This window comes from Populus trichocarpa, chromosome 6, assembly GCF_000002775.5.
Source record: "Populus trichocarpa isolate Nisqually-1 chromosome 6, P.trichocarpa_v4.1, whole genome shotgun sequence".
NCBI classification, from domain to species: domain Eukaryota; kingdom Viridiplantae; phylum Streptophyta; class Magnoliopsida; order Malpighiales; family Salicaceae; genus Populus; species Populus trichocarpa.
This window is the reverse complement of record NC_037290.2, coordinates 6,238,465-6,265,972: the sequence shown is the minus strand read 5'-3', so window position 1 is coordinate 6,265,972 and position 27,508 is coordinate 6,238,465. Positions and strand designations below refer to the sequence as shown.

Sequence of the window (27,508 nt, the reverse complement as noted above, 5' to 3'; positions counted from 1 at the left end):
AGTTAAAGTTAATAAACTATAGGGACTAGTTTATAATTAAGTCGTCCAATAAGGAAACCGATTGTTTCATTCCATAATAATAACAAAATAATAATAATTGCTTAATTGCACCACCACCAGCAACCTTTTTGCGGTGTCGGTGAGATCCCCCAGTTTTGCATGCGACGAAACAAACAGACTCCTCTCAGTTGTTCTCTGACACGCTTTCTCCCTCTCCCTCTCCCTCTCCCTCTCTTTAATATTCTTAGTCTCTTTGGATCCCTTTGATTTTTTCGCTCTCTTCAGAGAAATAATAATAATCCAATTTCCCATTCATATTTATCGGATCTGATCTGATCTTAATGGCGGCTTCCAGGCGTCTTCGGGAGCTCCAATCGCAACCAGCCAATAAGATCTGCGTCGACTGTTCCCAAAAGAACCCACAGTGGGCTTCTGTTTCTTACGGTGTCTTCATGTGCTTAGAGTGCTCCGGCAAACACCGTGGCCTCGGTGTCCACATCTCCTTCGTCCGATCCGTCACCATGGATTCCTGGTCCGAGATCCAGATCAAGAAGATGGAATCCGGCGGAAATGACAAGCTGAATGCCTTCTTAGCTCAATACGGTATCCCTAAAGAAACAGATATCGTAGCCAAATACAACACTAACGCCGCTAGCGTTTATCGTGATCGGATCCAAACACTAGCGGATGGAAGATCTTGGAGGGACCCACCGGTCGTTAAAGAAACTATTGGTAGCAAGAAAAAGCCCCCGCTGTCTCAATCTGGTTCTGCCGGCGGTGGCAGAGATAGTTATTCTAGTAATAATGGAGGGTGGGATAATTGGGATAACGATGATTCGCTTGGATCTTCTTCTAGTGATGTAAGGAGGAATCAATCTGTTAGCGATTTTAGGGGGGGTAATACTGGTGGTGGTGGTGGTGGTGGTGGCCATGCAATGGGAGGGCCTGTGAGGTCGAGATCCACGGAGGATATCTATACGAGGTCGCAATTGGAGGCTTCTGCGGCGAATAAGGAAAGCTTTTTTGCTAGGAGAATGGCAGATAATGAGTCGAGATCTGACGCTGTCCCCCCTTCACAAGGTGGGAAGTATGTGGGATTTGGATCTAGTCCTGCACCTACGCAAAGGAATAATAATTCGCAACAGGATGTTCTCTCTGCTGTGTCACAGGTATTTTGCTGGAGTTTTTTTTTTTTTTGTGTGGATAAAAATGATTGAATGATTGGTGATCTACTTGTTTGTGTGGACTTGTTATGCAGGGATTTGGTAAGTTATCTATGGTGGCTGCATCTGCGGCCCAGTCAGCTGCAAATGTTGTCCATGCCGGCACAAAAGAGTTAACTTCCAAGGTATTTGGATTTGTTTCTCTAGCTAGTATTAAGGCATGTTTGTTATTTCTTCTTTTGTGATCTGCCATTCTAAGTTTTGGATATCCTAGGATTGCTATGAAGCATTGCAGCATTGAATTTCGAATTAGTTACCGGGTCAATGAACCTAGAGAATAATATGATTCTCATAAGCATGGAGATCTATTTGTCATCCTGTAATATCAATGCCTGGTTGTTTGTTCTATTATAAATAGATAATAGATCCCCTCTCCTTTAGCTTACATCAAGTTTAGTGATAGAACAATACTGATATTGCTTAGCAGGTCAACCTTGTGTTGTCTGTGTGTAGAGGGAGGTGGTCGTCATTGCAAGTGCTAAGAAGTCTTGGTTAAAGCACTTGTCTTGGTTACATTGGAGAGAATTGTGCATGATTTCAAGGAGTAGTTGCTAATGACAGTGTGGGAAATAGCACCAAATTTCTGCCATACTAACTTAGATGATAGAGTTTGTTGTGGTATATAGGGACTGTAAGGTGATTAACTGAGGGTAGTAAGTGGTCATCACAACTGATCATAAGAGTGCTTAAGACTGCTGTGATGGAGGTGAATGGTTGAGATTTTTGGTAATTAAGAAACTATTAGTTTTCAAAATGAATTTTTTTTTTTTGCAACTGATTGGCATACAATGACCATTTTGAGAAGTTAGTATGCTGTTATGATATGGCTAATATCTTGCCAGTGATTTCTTAGCTGAATGGGGTAGATTTTGCAGTTATTGGTAGCATGCATGTTTTTCTAGTTATACAAGGGGATCAAAGTTGGGATTTTTCTCACCATCTCCTTGATTTCTGGCCACCTATCCATTTCCTGTGCACATAAATTCCCTTTTATATATTATAAATTTTGTTATGGTGGTTGAGGGGGTTCAGTCAAGTTTAAAACTTTTTACTTGCATAAAGAAGCTCATTTATTAAGGCATCCAAAAGTTTGAAGTGGCGGCATTGTTCGAGTATATGTAGAACAAGAGACGTCCTACCTAGAGGTTCAACTCCATTTATAAACCCATCATTTAAGGGCCTGTTTGTTAGTTTATTGAAAACTGTTTATTTCTAGTATATTTAGAAGAAGAGAACCATTAACTAGAGTTTTGACTCCATTTATAGACTTGTACGTATGGCTTGTTTGGTAGTTTGCTTAGAACTGTTTATTGTTTTTTAAGAAGGTATGTGAAGTAGAAATTGTTGTCTAAGATTTATTTTAAGAAATATAAACATATTATTACCTTAAGAAATATAAAAGCTAGGAGTAACAACACACTGTAGTTATGGTGATGAGATAGTGGTAATGAGGTGGTGGTAGCTGTGGTGGTGATGGCTATTAGTGGTGATGATGAATGTAGCAATAGCAAATTGATGGTGGTGTTATTTTATTTTCAATGAGTGGTGGTGGCAGTGTAGTAGGATAGTAAGTGTAGTGGCAGCCACAACTTGGCAAGAACAATGATAGTTAGAGCATGGGTGGTGGTTGTAGTGGGTGATAATGATGGTGGTGGTTATGCTAGTATGCTAGTGGTATACATTGTATACACGCAAGGTTATAATGGTCCTGGTGTTGGTAGTGCTGGTGGATTTGATGATCATGGTGGTAGTGGTAGGAGGTGGTGATGATGATGATGATGGGTTAATAGCATAGTATACGCTTGTACTCTTAAATGTATACAAGTTTTGTTCTTTTATAAATATTTCGACGGATTGAATCCCTCTATCCTTTGTTTTGTTAAGGATTTAGTCTTGCCTCACTCATGTCAATTGGAGTGGGTAGATGTCGAGCACAGAAGATGTTATATTGCTAAGAAATGACACATCTTAAATAAAAATGATGTAAATATAATAAACCGAAGAGAGAATTTAAAGAACTAAAAATTGAATTCTCTCTCCACAACGAAACCTAGATAATCTTGTAAGTGAGCGTTATGGAGGAGCTAGTGTGGTTTCTTGGTGAGCATGAAGGAGAGTGAGTTGTGTTTTGTGTTTTGTGTAGGTTAGTTTTATTTCCTTTACGTGGTGGAGAGTTTAGATTTGTCTTAAGTTTTTCTTTTTCCTTTTCTTTTTACAAATTTCTAATTCTTTCATTCAGGTCTAAGTGATTGGTGTCAATACTTTTTACTCTCTGCTTGCAAAAGTTCATTTAACTTTTTAACAGCTTGTCTATTCAATTTTGATTTTTCAATGGGATATGTTTTCTTTTCCTTCTTTTTCTTTATTTTTCATTATTCTCACCTTTCATGGGTTGATGGGAAAAATAGATATCAGTGCCATTGTTATTTTCTATTTCTCCAATTTCTCCTTTTATTTATTTTTTGCATCATTTTAATTGATAAAGTTTCCAGTTACAGCATGTGTCAATTGACAGAAGTGGATGAAGTAATAACATTGTAACACAACTAAGAGTGTAGGGGCTCATCTATAAGAAAAATTGGATTATGAAAAGCTTAAAATTTATAGAGCACAAGGACAAACTATGCCATTAACTGGGTGATGAGTGGTGGCCATGGTAATGGTGGTGGGTGTATTATGACAACGGTTTGGTTGCTATAGTGATATGGCGGTAGTTGGAATGGTTGTGGTTGTGGTGGTGTTTCTGTTGGTCATATTGGTAGTGTGATATCCTGCCAATAGAAAACATAGAAATATTTTGTGTTGTCTAAAAAATATCTTACAGTTTTTAAAATTGTTTAGTAAAATATAAACGGTAACCAAACATGATTTCTATTTCTATTTTTCTCCTAGAAAAATATATGAAACTAGAAATTGATGATTCCCAACAACAGCTTAGGTTTTGTTTTCTTTTCTTTTTTTTGTTCATTGTTATGATTTCAATGATTTTACAAATTCATCAGAGTTTTTCTATTGTGAAAACATACCACTTTCTTTGTATCATTTCCAAAAAAGTTAAAAAATTGGGTGGACAGATAAAGGCTATTCTTTGTTTGCCATCACTGTGACATGTAGAAAAAAAATATTATGGTATTTCCTTTCTTACATCATTCTTAAATTAATGACTTTTTATATATCAAAGTGGGCAATTTTGTTTTGATATGGTTGGACTGTTTAATTTTGATGGTTGACATGAGGGTGCATTAATGAGAAGAAGCAATGGAATTGGTTTATTGGGAGTTGTGCGGGGAAAAGCAAGGCAAGGAATGTCGTGGGCTGAAGTGGTAAAAAAATGTATTCAGTATTGATTTACATCTCATGCAGAGTTTAACCTGGAGAAGAATGCGCATCTGATTTTGAGTTTGATTTGGCACCATTCTCTTCTTTGACAAATTTATCATATTAAGCAATTGATTTGGCACAATTCTTAATGTTGTTTTATGATGCAACTGGGGTGGTGTTCAACCGGCAACAAATCGATATGTGCTATTGCTTAGATGAAAAACAAACACAGAACAGTCGCGATTCATTATTGTTTGCCTTGAATGGGTAAAAAATGGTGTTGGATGAAGTGATAAAGAGTGAGATAGTGTCACAGCAGCTTGCACATGTTTAGCCACAGAAAAAGTGAAGAGAGGAGTGGATCCATGTAGATCACCAACTGCGTGGGTTTGAAGCGTAGTTGAGTTGTTTGTTCTCTTAGCTTTGTCCTATCACTTTGTTTTTGTCTCAACATGTTAAATCATTTCTGTGCTGCATACATCTGTCCCCATTTGCTGCAAAAACTTATTTTTGATGATTAAATTGTTCTGCTAAGTTTGTGGTTATATATGACACAAGAACTATCAAAAACTTGAATTAGATTAAGGTGGTCTATGAATAAACCTTTATTACAGGTAAAGGAAGGTGGCTATGATTACAAGGTGAATGAAACTGTCAATGTCGTTACTGCAAAAACAACGGAAATTGGACAGAGGACATGGGGGATTATGAAAGGGGTAATGGCAATAGCTTCGCAGAAGGTTGAGGAGTACACTAAAGAAGGCCGGAACACTGACAACTGGCAACAGAGTGATAATCAGAGTAATGGATATTATCAAGAGTTTAATAAGCAGGAAAATAAAGGATGGAATTCTTCTTCTGGTGGACAGTCCTCAAGTGGTCATCATAATTCCTATGGCTCAAGTTCTTGGGATGACTGGGACCAGAAAGACAACAGGAAGGAAGATAGCATAAAGTCTACTGCCTCGCATAGCAATGATGATTGGGCAGGTTGGGATGATGCCAAAGATGATGGATATGATGATAATATCTACCATAGTGCTCCCAGTACAAAATCCGCTAGTCACAACGGAAAGTCAGATGCCTCATGGACAGGGGGAGGCTTTCTTTAGGGTATGTTTTTAACTCAGTATTTTTCTTTTGTTCTTAGATCTGTGTAAAATTTGCTGGGAAATGGAAAAAGCTTCATTGTTTGGAATGATCTCCGCTAACTTGTATATTGCTTGCTATTCCTGTTATCAGGTAGATTCATATTACATTCTCGCCAAAACCCTGGTCTTTTCTGAAACATTGGTTAGTTCATGAACGGATGCTTGGCAGGCTGCGATGATGACACAAGTGTTGATATGAATTTACACTGTGGCGCAGCTGATTAGAAAACTGTCGGCCGGATGTCGTGTATCATGTGGGTGGGAAATGGTTTGTTTAGATTGCTATATCTTCTGCAACTCTTTTTTCCCTTTTAATTCTTTTTTTTATTTCAAAAATCTCTATGAACGTCTCAGTTTCTGGTGTGTTTGAAATTAGTTTATATAAACAAGGAGGGGCTGGTTGCCCAAACCAAAAGAGGACTGCTCTTTCTATGCGAGGACATCATCATGTGACTTGAAAAGTCAGCATTTGTTTGTAATTGGGATGCCTAATCAATTATTGTTTTCTTTTTCTTTTTCTTTTTCTTTTTCCTTTTCTTGGGGATCATCACTCAGATTCCATGTTTTCCCCAATTGAAATCATTAAATTCAGTCTGTCTCCGAGGCCCGGGGAGTTTATTCACTCTTTCTGCAAAATTCTTTTGCTTGAGAACATGATGGAATAAGAAAAAAGCCTTTCGTTCCAGCCCAATGGTCTGTTCAGCTGAAAAGCCTGTTAGCTTTTTGTTCTGAAATAGGTAGTGCGGTATTGTGGTAGTTATTTGTTTGGAAATAAATTGAAATAATACTTATATTTTTTATTTTATTTTTAGCAAAATGATTTAGAAATATTAAAAAATATATAGTTTTTACAAAAATGCTTTCCAACCAAGCCAAAGAGTTGCAATTTCTTATAATATGTGTCTAGTTTAGTTATATAACTTAATTTTAAGTCGGACCTATAATAATGATTTTTATAAGATGATTTCTTAACTGCTTGCGTAATTTAATTTGGAATAAATAGAATTCAATGTATTTTATTTTTTTTATTACCTTTGTCATCTTCATTTTATTTCTTCAAATATCTATAAAAAAAAGAGATGAGTATTTTTAAAAAGTTAATTTTAACATTAAACTTTTTTTTTTAGAATTGTAAATCAAAGGGATTAACATCTGATTTATTTTTATATAATTTTTAGAGATTAAATTCTATTTGAAATTCAATTATTAACACTAAAATTATCTTAAATATAAGATATTATTAAATTAAGTGATTTCCAAACATCCCATGAGTTTTTGAAATTGGTGCTTTTCTTCATCTACTCTCCTATATGTTTTTTTCTAAATTGAGCTTCAAAAAGGCTATTTATAGTTTGCAACCAAACTAAAGAGTTAGAAATCAACCAAACTTGTAGACTCCATATTTAAAGTGTTATTTGCCTTTATAATAAATATAAAGTAATTGTTATTGAATTCAAACAAATACACTTTCAACAATACATAAAGACAATGATGTTTTTCGTAGAAATACAACAGACTCTTTATAAGAAAATCTCCGAAAACATTAATGAGCTTCCTGGAAAAAACGGTAAGAAAATTATTGTATTTATAGTTTGCAAGCAACCTTCAACTACATTAATGGTTACTTACAGCCCATTAAAATCTAACTACTTCACTTATTTGTCCCAAAAACTCAATATAAGCAAGAGCAGTCGTGCTTTGCTTTGGTCATGTTTGAGAGTAGTTGAAGTTTTTTTTTTAAATTACATTAAAATAATATATTATTTTATTTTTTAAAATTGATTTTTGATATTAACACATGAAAACGATTAAAAAATATAAAATGAAAATTAATTTAAATAAAAAAATTTAAAATTTCATGAAAAGCTCTAAAAAAAAACCAATTTTAGGTCATTAGAAAAGCTCTATATCCTTATTAAAAAAAAAAAAAAACATTAAAATAATCAAATCTATACACGCCTCTAATTCCCTAGATTGTCTCAAAAAAGAAAGAATGGAAATAAAATATATGAGAGGTTTTTCTTTTTCAATTTTTTATTGACGTTGTTTATCATATCACTAATGTTCCCTTTTCTTAGGTGATTAGCTTTCTTTAACACTCGTGTATATAACTCAACTATACATTAATACTTTCACTAAAATCTAATATAAAAAAAAGTTATTTTCTACATAAGAGCATATTTGGATATTTATTAAATTAATTTTTTTGAAATTAATATTTGAATATTTTATCTAAAATTTAATAGTTTATAATTAAATATTTACCATCGCACCCTCAATCACACCTAGCAAGGAGGATGGGAGGGCTAATTAACGCACATGACCCATACAATGAATGGTGGCCGACGTTGCACCGAGGCTTATAGCCCAGCGGTAAAGGCAAGGTTTCCTTGCCTCTGTCACCTGGATTCGAGTCTCAGCATGCACGTTTGTCATCCTCGCGGTGTCTTACCTGTCTACTGGACTTGCACGGTGTTCAGTGGATCCGGAGATTAGTTGTGATGTACATAAACTGGACCGAACACCTCAAATTACCCAAAAAAAAAATATATATATAGTGGCCGAAGTTGGGTCCGAGTCAAGAAGGGGCCTTCCTGGCCAATTGAGGATGTTTGCGAATACCATCTGTGGTCAGACCAGCCTGGTTCGTGTGATGTGACCTTCTCTAGCACCCCTCTAAAGTCTAAACACGGGCTACTGCTGATACTTGAACGCTTGGCTGGCGGTGCATTTAAGATTTGCACATGCCCTGTCATCAACACATAGTCATCGGCGGATAAAATCCTTTGTGGCTGCTTTTCTTCTCTTTTCTTTTTCCTTTTTATTTGAAAATTTATTAAAATAATAATTTTTTATTTTTTAAAATTTATATTTTTATAATTTTATTAATGGAAAAGAGACAAATAAACTTGTTTTGAAAGGAGCCCCAAACCAGATGCATCATTGAATTATTCTTCGTGCCACTACTTGTTTTGAAACAGAAAACTAATTGTCGCTGTAGTGTACTCTATGATGTCATAACAGTACTTCTGTTTGTTTTAAAGTTTTAAAAATATTTTATAAAAAATTTTATTTTTTTTATTTTTTTCTTCATTTTAAATTAATATATTTTTGATATTTTTAAATTATTTTAATATATAAATATTAAAAGTAATTTTTAAAAAATAAAAAAAATATTTTATATAAAAAATAATTTAAAAAATATTCGTACAATATCGTAGAAATATTTCAAGGACACTTTATATTAAAGACACGAAAGGTAGAGGACTTGGTCATGTTAAATTTAATAGTGTTGTACTTCATAAGGATAATATGTCAAGGGACGTTGATGTTGACAAATGAATAATATGGAGGATTTTTTATTTTATGATCGTGGTAAATAAAAAAATTATAACGTTAAAGTTGTGACTGCTAGATATTTATGGTATAAGAGAGATATATACACAAAAAAAAGAAAAGAGAAAATAATATTTAAGCCAATCAAAAAGTGAAGAGTTTTCTTCCCTTCTCCAATATTAACTTTATAATTCTCTCATGTTTTTTTCCTTTTTCTTTTTTTGTGTTTATATCTATCATATGTTGTAAATATTTACAAATTGAGCATCATAAATTTTTCGTAATAATATGATTTTTTTCAAAATGTTTTTTTTTTTTGAAAATATATTTAAATGATAATTTTTTTTATTTTTAAAATTTTATTTTTATTATTAGTACATCAAAATGATCTGAAAACACCAAAAAAAATTTAATTTGAAACAAGAAAAAAAAAAATTTGAAACAAATAGGCTCTTTGGTTATTATATTCTTGAAAATTTCTTAATATGACCCTTTTATTTTTAAAACGTTAATTTCCTTTTACTCTCACGTGAGTTTTATCGATTTCTTACTAAAATTTTATTCAATATCAATTGCCCATGATTAATTTTCATTTTATCCTTTGTGAAAAAAGCACATGAAATTGATAGTTATCTTATTATAATTTAAGGGGGTAAGATGAAATTAACCCTTGTTTACTTATTTAGGTGGTCCCTCCTCTATCATTTTTTCTTCTAGTTTACCTTTAATTATTGACAGCACGGTAAAAAAAAGTGGGCACTTATCTACCCCATCATAGGTCACATGTCAATAATTGATGATGGATGTATGGGATAAACTTTACCCTAAATAAATAAAAAGGTGGAAAAGTCAAGAAGAGAGAATGTCAAGAATCCAAGGATTTTGGCACTTGAGGATCTAGCTCAGTGATGAATAGGTGAGGCTGTCTTGCTCCCGTTTTGAGTTCGATCCTCCATGTGAACGTCTGTCATCCCCGCGGTGCCTTACTTGTCTACTGGGCTTACAGGATGTTCAGTAGACCCAGGGAATAGTCGTGGTACGCGCAAGTTGGCCCTGACACCCCGAGTTATAAAAAAAAAAAAAAAAAGAATGCAAGGAGTTTGTGTCCAGCTAATAAAATTAATTGGTAGCTTTTCCTGGCGGAAGCTTTGGTATGCGTGCTTCCAACGTTTCCTGGAAAAAACAATAGATATATCAAGGTATTTTTTTATACGCCAAGAAAATCTCGAATTGTTAGGAATCTCAGATGTTTTTAGATATTATATTCTCAATCAAATATAATGCTCAAAATCTGAGAACGTTATCTGGGATTCATGAGAGGGATGCAATTACCATACAATACAGCCACCGCCAGCCCCACCGCACAGCCTCCACTCACACACACTATCTTGTCTGTCACGAGTTTAGTCTTCAAAGGACAATAGTGCTCACCGAGTTGACGTAATTCTTTTATATAGAAATTTACTCTCGTCATGATAATTTATTGGAGTATTAGAAATTTAGAATAACCCTGGAAATACTAAAAAACTGTGAATTGCGGTAAGCTTGAGAAATTGAGCAAAGGCCATTACCTGTACATCTAAGGTAAAATCATATTCTGATTAATGGCTCTTACTGGTTGTTGAGGCATTCCTGAATCCAACCACCCTCTTTACTCTTCTCTTAACCAAACTATATACAGACTCATTGTTAATTCGCGCAGTACAATGAGTTTTATTCACTTCTCTTCTTTAGGTGACTTGGAAGCATGCTTGCAATCCGGACTAGGACTAGGACTCGGAGGATTGATTGAGATGCGCGTAAACTGGTTTAGGTATCCACATTAATAAATGAATAAAATCATATTCGGTTCAAGTAGGATTGTACCAAATTATAAATAAAGTTTTTTAAAATATTTTTTATTTTTTAAGTATATTTAACAAGTGGTGCCTTGAGTAATTTTTATTTTGTACTTTGAGTATTTTGTCAAGTTTGGATGGTTTTTATTTTATAAAATATAATTAATAAATATTAATTATCTATTCTTGAGATTTTTTGTCAAGGGGAGATCTTGGGTCATTGACTAAGTTGCTCTTAGCTTGAGCCAGCACTAGGTAAAATTCAACAGCCAATGAGCTGGTAGTTCAATGAAACCAACACTCAACCATCAAGAGCAAATAATAAATCAATGACAAGAGCACAAAAACAAAAACACTAAATTTACATTAAGAAAACCTTCTCTATCGTAAAGGAAAAAACCACAACACTAAGATCCTGTTTATGACTGTGTTTGTAATGGAGTTTTAGTAAAATTTGATTTTTTATGTTTTTTAATTATTTTAATACGCTTGTGTCAAAAATAAATTTAAAAAAATAAAAAATATATATTATTTTGATATAATTTTTTTTTGTAGTTAATATATACCTTTCTCATGATAATTTTTAATTTGAATGAAATAAAACTAATATTTTATAACTAAATCATCATGAATAAAAAATATTATAAATTATGTATTTGATTTTTTATAAAAAAGTATTTTTAATCTTGATGTATTCTTTTATGAAAAAAAATTGTGCTCATTCTCAATAAATAAACATGTTTTCTAATTTTATGTCGGAAAAAAATCTAGAAAAAGAAAAGAAAATGGAAATGGAAAAGAAAAACAATTTTGTGGTGGTGAACAAACCCTTTCTTTTTTTTTTTCTTTCTTTTCCGCAGCCACACGTGCCACACTCATAGTTTCATCCTTAGTTTTTCTTCTTATCTTCATTCTAATCCTTTTTCTTATTTAATCAATCATATGGGTTATCATAGACTGGGCCCATTGCTCAATATTTGGCCTTCAAACATAGATTAATAAAATTTGTTTGGGAGCTTTCATGAAATAAAAAGGATACGTTGCGACCAGATTGCGAAGAAGCTATAAGATTTCTCAAAAAAAAAAAACAAAAACAAAAAGACGGCCATATTTCTCAAAACACATCACGCCCGGTGGGACTCGAACCCACAGTCGCCTGATTAGAAGTCAGACGCCTTATCCATTAGGCCACGGGCGCCTCTGTTTGAAACGGTAGAATATATAATATATTGTAATAGTAATATTTTTCAGTTGAAGAGTTGGAGATTTATAAACAGTAAGCTTATTTAAGAGTGTGGTTGTGGTTGTTTTTTAAAGTGTTTTTTATTTAAAAATACATCAAAAACATGTTTTTTTATTTTTTTAAAATTATTTTTCAAATCAGCGCATCAAAATGATCTAATAACACAAAAAATATATTTTTTTAAAAAAAAGTAAAATAAAGAGAGCCTTTAAAAAAAAAAGGAAAAAAAATTGGAAGATATGACATTTTGCAAAAGGATTTTAAAAAATAAATCACGATCACTGTAGATCTTCTAAAAAATCCAAAATCTAAATATTACATGGATATATTTATAAATCATATCCTTATATAGAAAAGTAATAAATATAACTTTTCTATTTTTATTTTCTAATATACTCTCCATAAATTAATTTTATTAAATTTAATGGTCATGTGCACTGCACATGATAGTTTCAATATAAACCGGAAAAAAAATCCCCTTTTAAGTAAATGAAAATAAAATATTTATTAGTGCCGGGGTTCGAACATAAGTCAATTTAACTACCCAAAGGCATAAATGTCATTTTAAATTATAAAGTTTCGAAATAAATATAGAACTTAACTAAATTATTGTCTTGAATTTTTTAAAATAAAATTATGTATTTTAACGATGATTTAACCTGTTTTTAAACTCATCAAATTAACTATACGATGTTAAAAAAAATCTCATATAATATAATAATATAATTTTAAATCTAGTTTAGATAAAAAGTGTGGTCAGAAATTTAAAAACTGAACTACTAGCAAAAGTATAATAATATTATTATTAAATATTATTTTTATTATCTAAATATATTTTTTCTATATAAATAAAAATTTAATCTAACCCACGAGCGTTTCTGTAAACTAGAAAGCGCTAGATGATGGTAAAAAATTGGTAATTCACACCTTACCGGTCGCTGATTATTTCAAAAAATAATGGATTTTTTGAAATAATACAATTATTTCCACTCGATAGACGTGCATTTCATGCGAAAATGACTTTACCTAGAGATTGATAAGGAGAGAGAGGACGATTTAAACGAGTCAGTGGTATGTATTGTCGTTGTCAATTTATTTAAATATTAATTGAATTCCTATGCTAAATCAATTTATTTAATGTGAACTCTCCGTTAATTATTTTTATTATATTTTCATAAACTTTTAGGTTGATTTTTGTTTAGGTTAATTAATTTATAAAAGATATATATTTGGAAACATAATTAAATAACCGCTATTAAGAATAAAGGTTAGGTATGAAAATGATATTGAAAAACAGGGTTTTGTCTATTTTTAAAAGACCTTTTCAACATATATTATTTTTCCAGAATTTTTACTATATCAAAAAGAATAAAAAATGGTAAATTACTGGCCCAGAAGACAGGTCACTCATGGCGTGGAGGAAGGTATCAAATAGTTGAGGGGTTGGTGGGGGCATTAACAGCTCTATAGTCTATACCGACAGCTATTTAATGTGCCATCGTCTGCTACATAAAAATCCCTCTACTCATCACCTAAAAAACTACAGCCTCTATTTCTCATGCATTTTATTCCCTCTCTCTTAAAAAAGGCAAAACCCTGCTCCCTTTCACTCCTTTCTCTCCCCCGTACAGCTCTTCTCCTTCTTCATCCAAATATAGAAGTCTTATACTGGGTCTTGTCAACTTCAGATTGATTTGTAAGCAAAAAAATGAGTTTCTTTTCGTTAGTGACAGGAAGGCCTGGTACTAGTGGGTTTGGATCAGCTTCTACTGCTGAGCAGGTTACACAGGGGATCGATGCTTCCAATCTTACTGTCCTTATCACTGGTATTTGTATGCTTTTTGCACGTTCCATTTCATTTGTATGATTCAATTCCCAATTACGTGTTTCTTACTGCGACAAAGAGTGTTTTTTTTTTAAGAATGAATATATTTTTTATTCTTGACATGCGTATCAAAATTATAAGAAAATATTAATCTGAAACGCTCCATTTTTTGCTGTTGTCTCAATTGCTTGTTTGGCTGGCTTATCTGATTTCTGATCCATTGCCAGCTTTTAATTTTTTTCTTACAGGTATGAATTCTCATGTGCAAATTAACTTCAAAGGATTTTGAAGTATATATTCTCTAAGAATTTGTACAGAACTGTGACCTCATCGTGTTTTCGTCGGCTGTGAATGATCACTTATGAATTTGGATGCAGGTGGAGCAAGTGGAATTGGTTTGGAGACGACAAGAGTGCTGGCTTTACATAAAGCCCATGTCATTATTGCTGCCAGGAACATGGTTGCTGCAAACGAAGCTAAACAACTTATTCTTAAAGAGGATGAAGATGCCCGTGTTGATGTCCTAAAACTTGATCTGTCCTCTATCAAATCCATTAGAGAATTCGCTGATAACTTAAATTCTCTCGATCTGCCTCTCAACATCTTAATGTGATCTCTCGCTCTCTTGTTATAAAATCTAGATATATCCAGGTACTCCCGTGCCAGCTTGATACATGCAAGATTTCTTTTTTATGTTTCAGTAACAATGCTGGCATCATGTTTTGCCCCTACCAGCTCTCAGAAGATGGAATAGAGATGCAATTTGCCACAAATCACCTGGGTATGTATCTGTACTATTATGTATAGATTAAGACTTGATTAACGCTGGCTAGCTGGTATTGATATTGTTTTTTTCCCTACCACAAAATATATAACGCTGGCTGGTATTGATGTTTTTTTCCCTACCACAAAATATATAACGCTGTTAATTACAATCAATTAATTTGCACCATTAATTATCAGGTCATTTTCTCTTGACAAATCTGCTCCTTGACAAAATGAAAGAGACCGCAAGAACCACCGGTGTCGAGGGGAGGATTGTGAATTTGTCATCAGTTGCCCACATTCACACTTACAAAGATGGGATCCGGTTCAATAATATTAATGACAAGAAGAGGTGCGTGGCTTTTTCTTTCTACAAGTGATGTTGATCTTTTTTTTTCCATGAATATTTATGATTAGCACATTTTTATCTAAACCATGCTTTCAATGGTGTCTGAGCTTTTGTTTCTGCTACAGATATTCTGACAAAAGGGCTTATGGCCAATCCAAGTTGGCAAACATACTGCATGCCAAAGAGCTTTCCCGTCGCTTTCAGGTAAACACTGAAGTTGCGGTCTGCTTCCAACTTGCTCATAAACGAGAAGAATAAATTCTAAATTAAGAATATCCCTGAACTTTGCTCTCAGTTTGCTCCGCATGGAGCATGTCTGTAATATGTTCTGGGGTCATGAATCCGGAAAAGGTAATCTGTCGCTGGGCCGTAGCTATGCGTCATCCTGGCGTAGGTGTTAAATAAGAAACAACCGAAGGTTCAGAGCAGTTTGTTTTAGCAGCGTGGGCTAAAAAAGAAATAAATTTTAAAAAACATTTTCAAACCAACTAAGAAACCACCTTGGACTCTCCGCCCAGAGAAGACAAAGAACAACTATGGGCTTAGAGATCCAACATGATAGAAGCAAAATTTCATAAAATGGACGGCTATGAAAGGCGATCTCCTCGACAAGTTGAGTATCATCTGATTCATTCAGTTGGGCTAGATTTTTAGATAAATCATGAGTCGATTTGACAGGAAGACAGTTTAGTTTTTAAATTTAAATTTAAATTTTATTTTTATAAAATTCATTTAAAAAGCTGGATCAAACCCAATCTCGTCCTAGTCCACCCACCTCCCAACCACAAAAAAGTATAAATAAATTAATGAACAAGTAAAAATAGTTTATATATATAACACAAAGTCTTAACCTAATATGCAAAATAGAATAAAGTAACTACTATGAAAAATAATATATCTAGCTTTGATTTTATTATGAAGACAGATTTTTTTATCTCAAATTATAAAAATAGATTTTATTATGAAAAACCATATAGGTTCTTATAGAATTCCATGTATTAATATATATATTGACATGAGCTTTAATCATAATTAATATACACTAGCATGTATTATATATTGTTTTTAAATAAAATATATACGTGTTTTAAATATTATTGTAAAGAAAGAAAACTCTAAAGGAGGCAGATTTGGTCACTCCATATATACATGGTTCTAGCTATAGAGTGGGAATTATCAATTAGTAAATTATGACTTTGAATTCTATTGCAAATTCTTAGAGAATTTAATTTGACGCCTTTTTCTTCGATGCTGTAATACGCAGGAAGAGGGTGTGAACATTACTGCAAATGCAGTCCATCCAGGGTTGATTATGACAAATCTCTTCAAACACTCTGCAATTTTAATGAGTAAATATGTCTTAATTATACGCTCTATGTTCCAGTACTCCAAAAGCTTTTTTCTTGTGTTAGAGTGACCTGATTCTTCTTCTTTTTTCTTCATTATTATTATTATTATTACTATTATTATGGGCAGGAACTTTGAAGTTCTTTTCGTTTTTCTTATGGAAGAACGTGCCTCAGGTAGCCTCGATCTTTCTTTTTCATTTTTTAGTAAACAGTGTCATCCCTTTTTCTTTTATTTATATTTTCCTGTTTCTGATGATCTCAGGGGGCAGCCACAACATGCTACGTCGCGTTGCACCCGAGCTTGAAAGGTGTTACCGGTAAATACTATGTGGACTGCAATAGCTTGGGGCCCAGTGCATTTGCTAGAGATGAAGCATTGGCAAGGAAACTGTGGGACTTCAGCAACAAGCTGATTACTTCTGTTTCAAAAGCTTGAAGAAAAATAAATGCGTAGGTTTACCAAGCCTTAAGGCTTCTCAGTATTATTGGCCTCTCTCTCCCTCTATAAATACATAGAGGGAAGAAGGGAGAGAGATCAGAAGCCCCATATATATATAATGTGTGGCCTCTTCCTTTACAGTGTGCTTTTGTGTGGTGTGATAATTGAAGGAGTTAAACTCGTTCGGTGGTTTCAGAGGTCAAGTTGATATCTGATTAATTTAGTTCTGTACTTTTGATTATTCTCTATTAAAGCCATTTTCTACGATGCCTTTGGAATGATTTCAAAATACTTGAATTTCCTCTCTTTTTTAATCAAATTCATGCAGTACTGTTTTGCAAAACAGCTTATCACTAAATCTATCTATATATATATATATATATATATATATATATATATATATGTGGATTTTTTTTGCTAATTATTTAGTGATAAAATAAATTATCAATTCCCATACGTATTCAATCTAATTATTTAAAAACATGTGTTTTTGTTCACATTATTTAGTGATAGAAAATTTATTGTAGTACAATTATGTTGTAAGACAATTACGGTAATAAAGATTATGTTGTGTTGGTAAAACAGTTTTTATATGTTTTTTTAATTGAGTTTCACCAAACATTTTATACATGTTTTTTGCTACACATAAATCTCAATCATAATTTTTACCAATTAAGCATGTATCTAAATCCAACTAACCATATTTTTTTTAAACTACAACCATAAAAATTACCTAACAAAACAAACACACTTTAATCATAGATGTGCTAGAAATAAGATACACACACAAAGTATAATTTTCAAAAACTTCTTTATGAAGTTAAAAAATAATCAAATTATAGAATTCTTAGAGTAATTAAAAAGAAAGAAGTATAAGAAAATTCAATCCACATGAATAACAAGCTAGTAATAAAAGAAATTGAGCTATAGTTATTTTATTTTTTTATTTTATAATCAAGTTTTTAAAAATTATACTTGGCAACCTTAATTTTGAAAGATGTAACACTTTGCATCCTAAGAGTTAGTGCAAAACAAAAAAAAAATATATTTATTTATAAGATTATCATTATATTTGAAATAATTAAAGAGCTCATAAAACTTAAAAATAATAAAAATACCAATAAAGAGTCAGTTGGGTTTTTGTTTGGAAAACAATAATTTCTTTTTTATTAAGAATAGTAGTTGGTCAAAGATGATGTAATTACAAAAATACCATAAATTACAGCAAGCACATTCATGCATGCTTTACCAAGCAAAAATTCCAGCAACCTCCACATCAACTTAACCCAAATATCCTCATTTCTTTTTCTTTTTCACCATAATTCCATTAAATAAACCTGTCGAAATTAATTCCACAAGCAACCCGATAAATTTCACCATAACTCATCAACAACCCATTAAAAAAACCTGGCAAAATCCCACTTTCATCACCTTCATTCATTCATTCATCAAGCATTTCATTTCCCATTTTCACTATAACTCCATCAAACAAACCTCTCAAAATCTCACAATGCACACAACCACAATACAAACTTAGCGTCGAAATGGCATCATCTACGTCAAATGCTAATAACATACAAAGCTACTACAACTTGGATAGACTAAAATTCAAGAATAGAAAGTACATAAAATGTGGGAAAATAGTTGCAGTTAGAATAGCAGAAACAAAAGCTAGTAAAAACAAGCTATTTTAACGATGAAAAGTCATGCAAAAATACTTGCATTGATTGGTGTAAACCTATACTAGAACATCCAGTATCACCACCACCACCACCACCACCACCAACACCCATTTCAAAACTCATTTCATCACCAATTTCATACTTATTAGGACTCAAATCATTAAAAAAAAACCGTAGCACATTTTCAACTTCATCATAATGAGCAGTAAAATATTTGGTTCCAGATGGTTTGTCATCTTTAGATTTACCTAAATAATGTATCGATAATTTTTATCATTAGAGGATCAGTAGCTGGATCAACATCAACATATAAATACACCTCCTTTTCACCTTAATTCATACTCAATACCTTTAAGGTCAAAGTATCATCAAATATTTTGTTGTTTTTGTCATTCCTTATGTGAAATCCAAGCAAGTCCACATTAAAGACTTATTTGCGTATGAATCGTGTGTTTATGTAAGATATATATTAAGAACTCTAATTTTTCTCGACTAATGATGAACTCTCATTATATACAAATATAACTGGCATTTTTTTTCTTGCATGGTTGATAAAAGTTATATATATAAAGGTTATTGAATAATTATTATAAAAGAATACCTTATTTGAGCAGCGATTAAAAATTAGGATTGTGTGAACAGTAACCTTATTTTTTTTAATTTGGGGTTTTTCATAAAAATTCAAATAACAATTTTTCCAATATTCAAAACATGTTTAGGAGTCTGAAATTTATTGATTGAAAATATAAATATAGTACTAAAATCTAATTGTTTAGGGCTGGTGTACCTTCAGGATTCCCATTTTCAATTTTAAAGCACTGATTTTTTAGTTTTTTGTTAGATTGAGGAGGAAAAACGTATATTCTAATAATTTAACAAGAATAAAACGCACTAACAGAGTTTAAAATCTCGATTGAAGAAAAGAATTTACCTTGTATTGTTGAGTTTCAAACGAGAAATACCCTGCCAACACCAAAACAAGAGAAGAGAAGGTGAATTTCTGTTTGATTTTGTCTTAATCAGTGGATTTATGGATTTGTGTTTGGGTTGATTTCTATTTGAGAGAGAGAGAGAAGAGAACGTTAGTAGAAGAGAAAAGGAGTTGTAATGCCTTCCATGCTTTAATATATATGAGAGCATTATTGTTTTTTTGTTAATTTTTAAAATTTACTTTGATTAAGATTACAAAGAGTAATTTTCAAAAACTTAACTACAAAATCAAAAAATAATTAAACCATATGTTTAGAGCAATTTTTTTTTTAAAAAAAACAAGTGAATAAGTAGGATTTTTGATAAAAAAAAAAACTTATGCATATATATAATTAAATAAATTGAAAATTATTAGTGTCAATAAATACTAAAAAAATTGTTATTGTTTACTAAAGACTAAACAGAAAAATCGCTACATATTAAAATTGTCTCCTTTTTGCCCTTTTCATTTACAAAACTCCTTTTATTGTTTGAATGAAAACAATCCGAGTTTTTGCTAAATAACTAATGATATTTACTGATAGAGCATGCCTGTCTTCCATGTATTATAATGGAGGAATTTAAGTAGGAGAAATTTCATATTAATTCATACGTTATTTAAAAGTTTATTTTGGATCAATACATTTGTATATCGCCCTCCTCCAAAACTAAATTACAAAAGTGTTCTTGTGTTCTGTAATTTAACCTAGAAAAAATTACAGTGAAAACGCATGCATTTCACGATGCAAGAGTCCTGGAATTATTTGATCGAAGAACTCGCATCCTTGACCGGATCAACAGCTTTCCAGACATCTCAAATCTCATGTGAATTTTTAAACAGAAATTGTCCAAGCAATATTGAACCTTGACATCAATAATAATAATAGTAATAAAAAACAGCTTTAAAACCTAATGAATGCTCGAGCCATCATCCTATTTTCAGCTATCTGATTTATATATGATGAATGGGGGAATGCTTTTAGTCTGCTCATCCAAGAGGAAAACATGCTTAGAGGGTGGCCTCATCGTCCTCCCACAAGCCCATGGCTCGAACCACCCAGGCTGAGACAGCAACCACTAGCGCTGCAAAGAGGAGAGAAACAATGGAATCAGTCACAGGAGACCTTTTGAAGAGGTGAGCGGGCAAGCACATGACCTCTCCTGGCACGTCTAGTGGAACTCTAACAGTCCCCTCCTGTTCACACCCTTGCGAAAACGAAGATATTGTCAATACAAATGCAAACTCGGGGGAGAACGAGGCCACTGCCACTGTCAGCGTTAGGAGAGACGTCCATGTAGCAGAATAGAGTATCAGAGGCCATGAAAGCCGATGGCGGAGAGATGTGAAGGGGAGAGACATCATCAATAAAGGGTTTGAAAATACTGCAGCTGAGAGATACTGTTAATATATAATTGGTGGGGGGAGAATTAGATTGACCTAACCTCAACCACTTCTATCATCTGGAGGCGATATTGTCGTTTAAGCAAGTGACCTAATGCAGGTGACATTAATAAATTAAGAAGATGAGACGTGAGTCAGCTATATTGACTTCCGAGATGGAGCTGATGAGCTCGGATTTGACAGGAGAACCACTCTATCTATGGCAGAGAGTGTCACCTGTCCATACGTGAAGAGCTGGTGTCAAATTCGTCTGTAAAGGCGTCATCAAGTGGATACATTAACCGTGTTCTAATTGCCCAGGAAAGTGCAATAAACACTTCCCTTCTCATTATCTGGGATCGTAGGATCAAATTTTTGTTTTCCACAGAAATGTGCAACAGAGAGCCTGATGGACTTGTTCCCTATTCTCAGATACGATTAATGCCATTGCAATAACCAGCCTATTGATTCAAGATGGGAGCTGAATCAGCTATTGAAATGCTATTGTTTTTCATGACCCTCGTCGTTATATTGCAGTTTGAAGCAAACTATCATTTTACCAAGTGGTAAAATGTATGTTTTACAGAAAAATGCCACGGCTAAAGAAATCACCAAAGCATGACATGAAAAATTCAAAAGAGAAGAAAAGCATAATGGCCGCCATCAACTCGGGGAGGAGAAAGCTTTCTCTATCCGGAGACTCAATACCAAGAATCCACCTGCTGCTACAAACAGTGCTGCAAGCATAATTTCCACCATCACCTGCAGCGAGATGTATGGGTTGATAAAGAACACAACTGCAATGGAAGCACTTTGCCAGACCTTGAGTTGTGCAAATGCTCCTTCCTGTCACAGAAAAAATCAATACCAAAAGTTGGATTGCAAAACTGCTTAGAACATTGAATGAATTACAGTATTTACAGGGGATTGCACTTCATAGAAGCTCTATTTATTTCATGGAAGATAAAGTTAGGTTTACAGGTGTGACTGACATTGTATAACCATCAAAGTAACAAGGGTAGAATTGTATGAGCATATGAAAGGATAATCAAAGTGTAAAGAAACCAAGTTCTGGGCAGAATACACAACAGAAACAAAAGTTATTTAACAAATTGATATCTTCTCCCCTGGAATTTGTGTAGAACACCAAATCTTTTACTAATCCAGAGACATTAAGAAGAGGCTATGACTCTTGCAGAGCAAAACTCACAACAAAAGGAAGAGATGATCTATTAAATAAATAGAGTTAACGGATACCGTATCATGCTTGAAAAGTATTCCAAGCAAAGCACTAAGTTGTGTATTGATTGCTCCATCACCAATGCCCAACATGGCTGCCATGAGAAGTGGGTATACAATGCCAAGTACCCCACTAGTTAAACTGCAATATGGCAAGGTTGAATTGTAAATTGGAAAGATGATCTTCAAATTAAATAGTAGAGAACTTCATGTTCCCCAAACCTTTAGTACAGCAATACTACAAAAGCAGATATCAAAATACCTGTATTTAAGCAGAATCCAGAGAAATACAACAGCCTGAAGAAAAAGTCCAGCAGAGACAATCCACGTGATTGAAAAAATACCAGAGGTGAGTCTTCCAGCAGTGAAGGAACACTGAGACAAGTTCCAATAACAAGTTGAGACTAAATATCTACATCACTCAGTCAAATAATTAAAAGCAGCATCAGTTTGCACGGGATTCTGCCTTTTTTTAGCAAGCATAGAATATTATAATTTGATCCCTATAACAGACCCAATTCAATTATCAGCACATCATAGTAGTTATTAAGAGAAGTTCCAATTCAATCTCAAAAGAATATGATTATTGATTATTCAATTAGTACAGAGAAGCTAAGGAAGAAATTCTTTTCGCATCTATGATGCGCATTATGGTCCAAGGGAGAGCACATATTTGGTTATTCTACAATTTTTGCAGGAACAAGGACAGGTGGAAAGACTTGCGGATCTGATGCATAGGAATCAACCAAGGCACTACAGCAAGCTGTTGCAACTGAAATAAGAGAAACAATAAAATAAAACATTCCTATGGAACTTACTATTGTATCAAAAGCACCGTATACTGCCATCGAACCCCCAACACCAGACACACCTAGTGCTGGAGTTGCAATTTTCTCGGTGAATTCAGCCCTAAAATGAAAACATGCTCCAGGATTAACAAAAGAATACAAAGTTAAAGGGAAAAGGAAGGAAGAATACTAGTTCGGCCATCCCAATCTAGTAGTTGCTTCTCTTTCAGATTGTCACCAGGATAGCCATAAGAAAATCTCTAGTTCAATGTATATTTACCATACAAATGCTTGTTGTAATCCTGAATATGCAATCAAGGGGATGATCAATAGCATGCGTACATCAAGCAAAGGAGTGATAACTGACTTCGACAGTGATGTTAGAGAAGAATATAAACTGACAGAAGAATCTTTAGGGCCCTCCTCTCCTCCATCAACCCTTTTACTTAAGAAGCACACTAATATGGTACCTAAGGTCATACTACAAAGAAACACAGTGAACAATAAAGTTGTACCGCTGGTACTTCCCTCCTGCAATATGTGCAAGAAAATGAGATCAGAAGAAATGTATTAAGTCCACATCTGCATGACATGAAATGACAACAGAATTACAGACTAATGTAACTTATTATCACTACTTACCAGAGCCTGCTTAAGCTAAGCGTCACTTGGACAATGACCCAAGATCTCCACTTAACAAAAGATCTCAAGAATAAATAAAGTATATTTATCACTTATATTTTATGAAATGAAGATTACCATTACTTAACAAAAGACCCCAAGTACAAAATGAAGATTGTCCAAGATTCTACTTGTCATATATACATAAAAAATAAAAAATAAATATATTTTTTGAATATTTTGAAAAATCTAATTTATAGTTTTGTCCAAAACCACTATTCATCTTCAACCTGCTCTGGTACTTACCAGCACAGAGCAATTTTCCATGTGCACCTTATTAACTTATTTTATTCTATAAAAAGTAAAGATTCTCTTAGATATGCAAAATTAACTTTTTTGTAAACCAAATGAAAGAAAACAATCAATCGTCAAAGCTTCGCAATGGTAAAAAGTCCAGTCTTATGTTCTTTTAACTGCCATTAATGAGGAAAAAACAAAAAATAAACAAATAAGGTTCTGACTTATACTATCTCCCTTTAAAAGTGTTGTTTTGGGAATTTTTTTTTTTTTTTACCAAACATACCTCTAACTTGATTTATTTTTGTCGAAAGTTGTTAATGAAAAACAAGTCTTGAATCATGACTCAAAGGAAAAGTTACTTTTCATAAGCCATGCCAAAGGCACTCTAAATAAATAGTGAACCCAGAAGAACAGCACTTGCAGTTCCATTTCCCAGAGAAGAGCAAAACCAAACAAGTAAATAAACAGTGAACCAGAAGAACAGCACATACGGTTCCATTTCTCAGAATAGCAAGAGAGATTAGATTTCCAACAAACTGCAAAATCAAAAGAAAAAGGGCGAATATCAGATCTTTACAAGCTTAGCAAATTAGAATTCACCATTAAACTCAATCATTCTGGCTAAAAAGCAAGCAACCAAATTTGTCAAAAAGTTGTTGAAAAGAGGGAAGAGGCACCTGGTGGCTGGCAAACATTCCCCAAAATTCTCCATTGAAGTTGCCAATTACAGTTCCTTCATGTAAGTGGTAATCTCTCGCTTGACTGCGTGCCGTGGAAGTGAGATATGTACCCTGGTGGACCATAATATTACGGTGAGGAAACATACACAAGCATAATGATAAGAGAATAATGATCCTGAAAAATCAACTAGCACCTGTCCAACCCATATTATTGAAGCAGCAAAGCCAAGGTACAAAGAAGCCGGTACCATCGTATACCTGTAACGGAAACAATTAGACAATATGTAAGCAAATTCAATCAAAATTCAGTCATTAGGCCATGCCCATCACACACACACACACATACACACACACACACACACACACACACACACACACACACACACATATATATATAAAGTTGATCAAAATTAAAAGAAAAGCGGTGATTACCAAGTGGGCTTCAAATTAGCAGCAATGAACAGCCAATAACCAGAAGTACCGAGAAGCACAGCATTCTTTGACCCCATAAATCGAACCACCGAAGAAGCAATTAAAGAGAAGAATGTGAAAGACACATACAGTATCCCTAGGGAAATGGTGCCCATATCATCCTTCTGAAAAAAGAAAAAAAAATTAAAAAAATGATGAAATTCAAGCCAAAGGAAATCTATATATAATATATAAGGTCCTCACAGTATTGAGAGTGGTCTCTAAGTTCTGAGCAGCACCATAGGCAAGGAAGATCAACAAAAAAGCAGAGCTCAAGATATGAACATCTTTCGTGTGGTTCCTAAGAGTCTCCGAATTATCAACAGAAGCAGCAGCAGCAACAAAGGGTTCCTCTTCGTCTCTATTATTATCCATAGAGGCCATTTTTCTTTCTTTCTTTTGACTTGTGTGATTAAATGAGTCTCTTCTTCTCCTCCTCCTCCTCCTCCTCCTCCTCCTCCTCCTCCTACAAATATATATATAAATAAATATAAAGAGAGAGAAGAAAGGAGTGATAAGAGTACAAGAGAGTGAAGTCAAATACTGGAAGGAGGAGCGCCGGCTGGAATCTTGTGAGCTAGAAGAAGACGACAAGTGAAAGAGTTGGGAGATTTGGATTTAATTTTATTTATGGCTATGTATATATTTATATTTACATATGATTTGATTTGATCGCCGATGAGATGTCGGAGGAGGAGGAGGAGGAGGAGAAAAAAGAAGAAGAAAGAATCAGACAGAAAGTGTGTACATTTGTTTTTGTAAAAAATATATATTTTTGTTTTTAATATTAATTTTTAAATAAAAATAATAAATTAAAAATACTTTTAAAAAACAATAAAAAAACAAACAAATCATGACCTCATTCATCCAATTTTTTCCACAAAGATAATCTCAGTTTTATATTCAATTTTTTTTTAATCAATTTTACCATTAAATTTTAATAAATCTTAATTAAAAATTATTATTTATTTATATTTAAAATTTTCCATTTAAATTATTTTTTTTCTATGAAAAAAGCTTCATTTTATAGAAAATTCATGAGTTGTTCAAGAAAATAATACTCTCATTTTCAAAAAACAAATTACCAAACACATTATTTATCTTATTTGGTAAGTACACCTTCAAAAAAAAATTCTTTTGATAAAAATAAAACATGTCAAATATGGTTTTATGAAGAAAATGGGTCCAGCCCAACCATATGGGTTGGGCTTCCCAACCCTAGCATAAATTAAAATCTAACAATTAAAAACCATTAATTTGCTACATTTTTAGGTTTCAAAAACATAACTCAGCTAAAAGAACAAAAATACAGACTTAAAACTAAACTCTCTAAATGATTCAACAATCAAAGCAAGTAACCAAATTAGTTAAAAAAAATAATAAAAGATCGCTTAAGCTAAAAAAATATCATTGAATTAACATTTATAACACATCAAACTATGTATAAATTATCATAAACTTATATATACATATTAATTGATGAAATAATGATATCTTAAACATGAAACCCTTTATTACATCTAATGATGACAACAACAACAACAATAACAGCATGCGCACGCGTGCGCGCGCGCGTGTGTAATGATCTAAACATTGACTTATAAGCTAAATGAGCACGCACAAAAAAGATGCTTATTGAGCTACACCCCCTGTCAAAGCTTGAGGGTATACCTTGTGAATAAGATATACCATTTGGATCCTTGGTTTATTTCATTTTGATCTTCAACTCTTATTCACCTTTAACTAGTCTAGATTTTGTTTTTCTCTCGGTTTGGTAAACATTTTCTCTGGTTTATCTCTTAAATTAGTTATAAGATTTCTTTTTCGATTCTTTTGGTATTTCATTTGTTTTTTCCCTACATTTTCTTTTCAAAAACCTTTTTTTTTTCTTAAAGAACAGTTGCTCTCTTATAACAAAAATCCAAAAAAGTCACTGTTAATACTAGGATGGTTTAGAAGAAAAAAAATGGCTCAGGGAAAATTCTTACCCATCCTTTTTTAACATCTATAGAAAAAAGGATTCTGGTTCATTTTATCATCTTGTGGGTTCAATTTGATCAAAAGAAGACAACCACAAAGTTAGTCAATCAAGGGAGTTTTTCTTCTTCAGTCATGGCTGATTGAGTGTGCTACTTTGACGAAGTCATCGTGAAAGTTAGGATATAATTATATCACTGGTCTACCTAAACCATGTAGAATGGATGTATCTCTACCTATAGAAACAAGGTACACTTGATTTGGAGGTCCATAACTCTACATTCATTGCTTAGAAGATTGACCCTTGATCAGTTTCAATCTGTCAGTGCAGAGTAACTGATTATGGATAAGATGTTGTTTGATTCGTTGAAACAAATAGATTGTAAATGTTTGATGGAAGTGTCTCATCCTTGTAAATAAGATGTTTCTTAGTTTATTGGTGGTGATTAAAACCCCTGATATGGTCAGAGATGTCACATTCATTCGCCTGAAGGTTAAATCCTGGTCAGTCTTCTTAGTTAGAGAATACAACAAAACAGGGATACACGACGTGCCATTAAA

General features: G+C 33.2%; 4 protein-coding genes and 1 non-coding gene across 11 annotated transcripts; 2 read left to right on the top strand and 3 right to left on the bottom strand.

The window, feature by feature from the left end:
- The first annotated feature begins 92 nt into the window (after positions 1–92).
- Positions 93–6,212, top strand: LOC7454918 (probable ADP-ribosylation factor GTPase-activating protein AGD6). Its single transcript, XM_002309014.4, has 4 exons — positions 93–1,169; positions 1,259–1,348; positions 5,159–5,657; positions 5,787–6,212. The coding sequence occupies exons 1-3, from the start codon at positions 342–344 to the stop codon at positions 5,654–5,656; spliced, it is 1,416 nt and encodes a 471-aa protein (XP_002309050.2). The 5' UTR covers positions 93–341; the 3' UTR covers position 5,657; positions 5,787–6,212.
- Positions 6,213–11,994: 5,782 nt separating this feature from the next.
- TRNAR-UCU (transfer RNA arginine (anticodon UCU)) lies at positions 11,995–12,067 on the bottom strand. Its single transcript has one exon. It is a non-coding gene; the product is annotated as a tRNA-Arg (tRNA).
- Positions 12,068–13,617: 1,550 nt separating this feature from the next.
- Positions 13,618–17,106, top strand: LOC7487251 (short-chain dehydrogenase TIC 32 B, chloroplastic). Its single transcript, XM_002309013.4, has 8 exons — positions 13,618–13,938; positions 14,315–14,546; positions 14,639–14,718; positions 14,901–15,054; positions 15,177–15,255; positions 16,316–16,400; positions 16,528–16,574; positions 16,663–17,106. Exons 1-8 carry the CDS (start codon positions 13,821–13,823, stop codon positions 16,834–16,836), a joined length of 969 nt encoding a protein of 322 aa, XP_002309049.4. The 5' UTR covers positions 13,618–13,820; the 3' UTR covers positions 16,837–17,106.
- A 2,979-nt stretch (positions 17,107–20,085) lies between these two features.
- LOC18099973 (uncharacterized) lies at positions 20,086–21,105 on the bottom strand. The gene has a single exon (XM_006381125.3). The coding sequence runs from the start codon at positions 20,851–20,853 to the stop codon at positions 20,500–20,502; it is 354 nt and encodes a 117-aa protein (XP_006381187.2). The 5' UTR covers positions 20,854–21,105; the 3' UTR covers positions 20,086–20,499.
- Positions 21,106–21,375: 270 nt separating this feature from the next.
- On the bottom strand, positions 21,376–25,713 carry LOC7454917 (UNC93-like protein 3). Of its 7 annotated transcripts, none has more exons than XM_052454153.1 (11): positions 25,515–25,713; positions 25,175–25,436; positions 24,932–25,095; positions 24,694–24,757; positions 24,497–24,610; positions 24,311–24,355; positions 23,179–23,429; positions 22,929–23,019; positions 22,373–22,485; positions 22,129–22,252; positions 21,376–21,717 (listed from the first exon to the last, which is right to left on the bottom strand). In XM_052454153.1, the coding sequence occupies exons 2-11, from the start codon at positions 25,352–25,354 to the stop codon at positions 21,535–21,537; spliced, it is 1,329 nt and encodes a 442-aa protein (XP_052310113.1). In that variant the 5' UTR covers positions 25,355–25,436; positions 25,515–25,713; the 3' UTR covers positions 21,376–21,534. The 7 variants fall into 7 exon arrangements, with proteins under 7 accessions (XP_052310113.1, XP_052310116.1, XP_002308151.1 ...); XM_052454156.1 differs by having other exon boundaries at positions 25,175–25,433; XM_002308115.4 differs by having other exon boundaries at positions 25,175–25,430.
- Between the last annotated feature and the right edge of the window lie 1,795 nt (positions 25,714–27,508).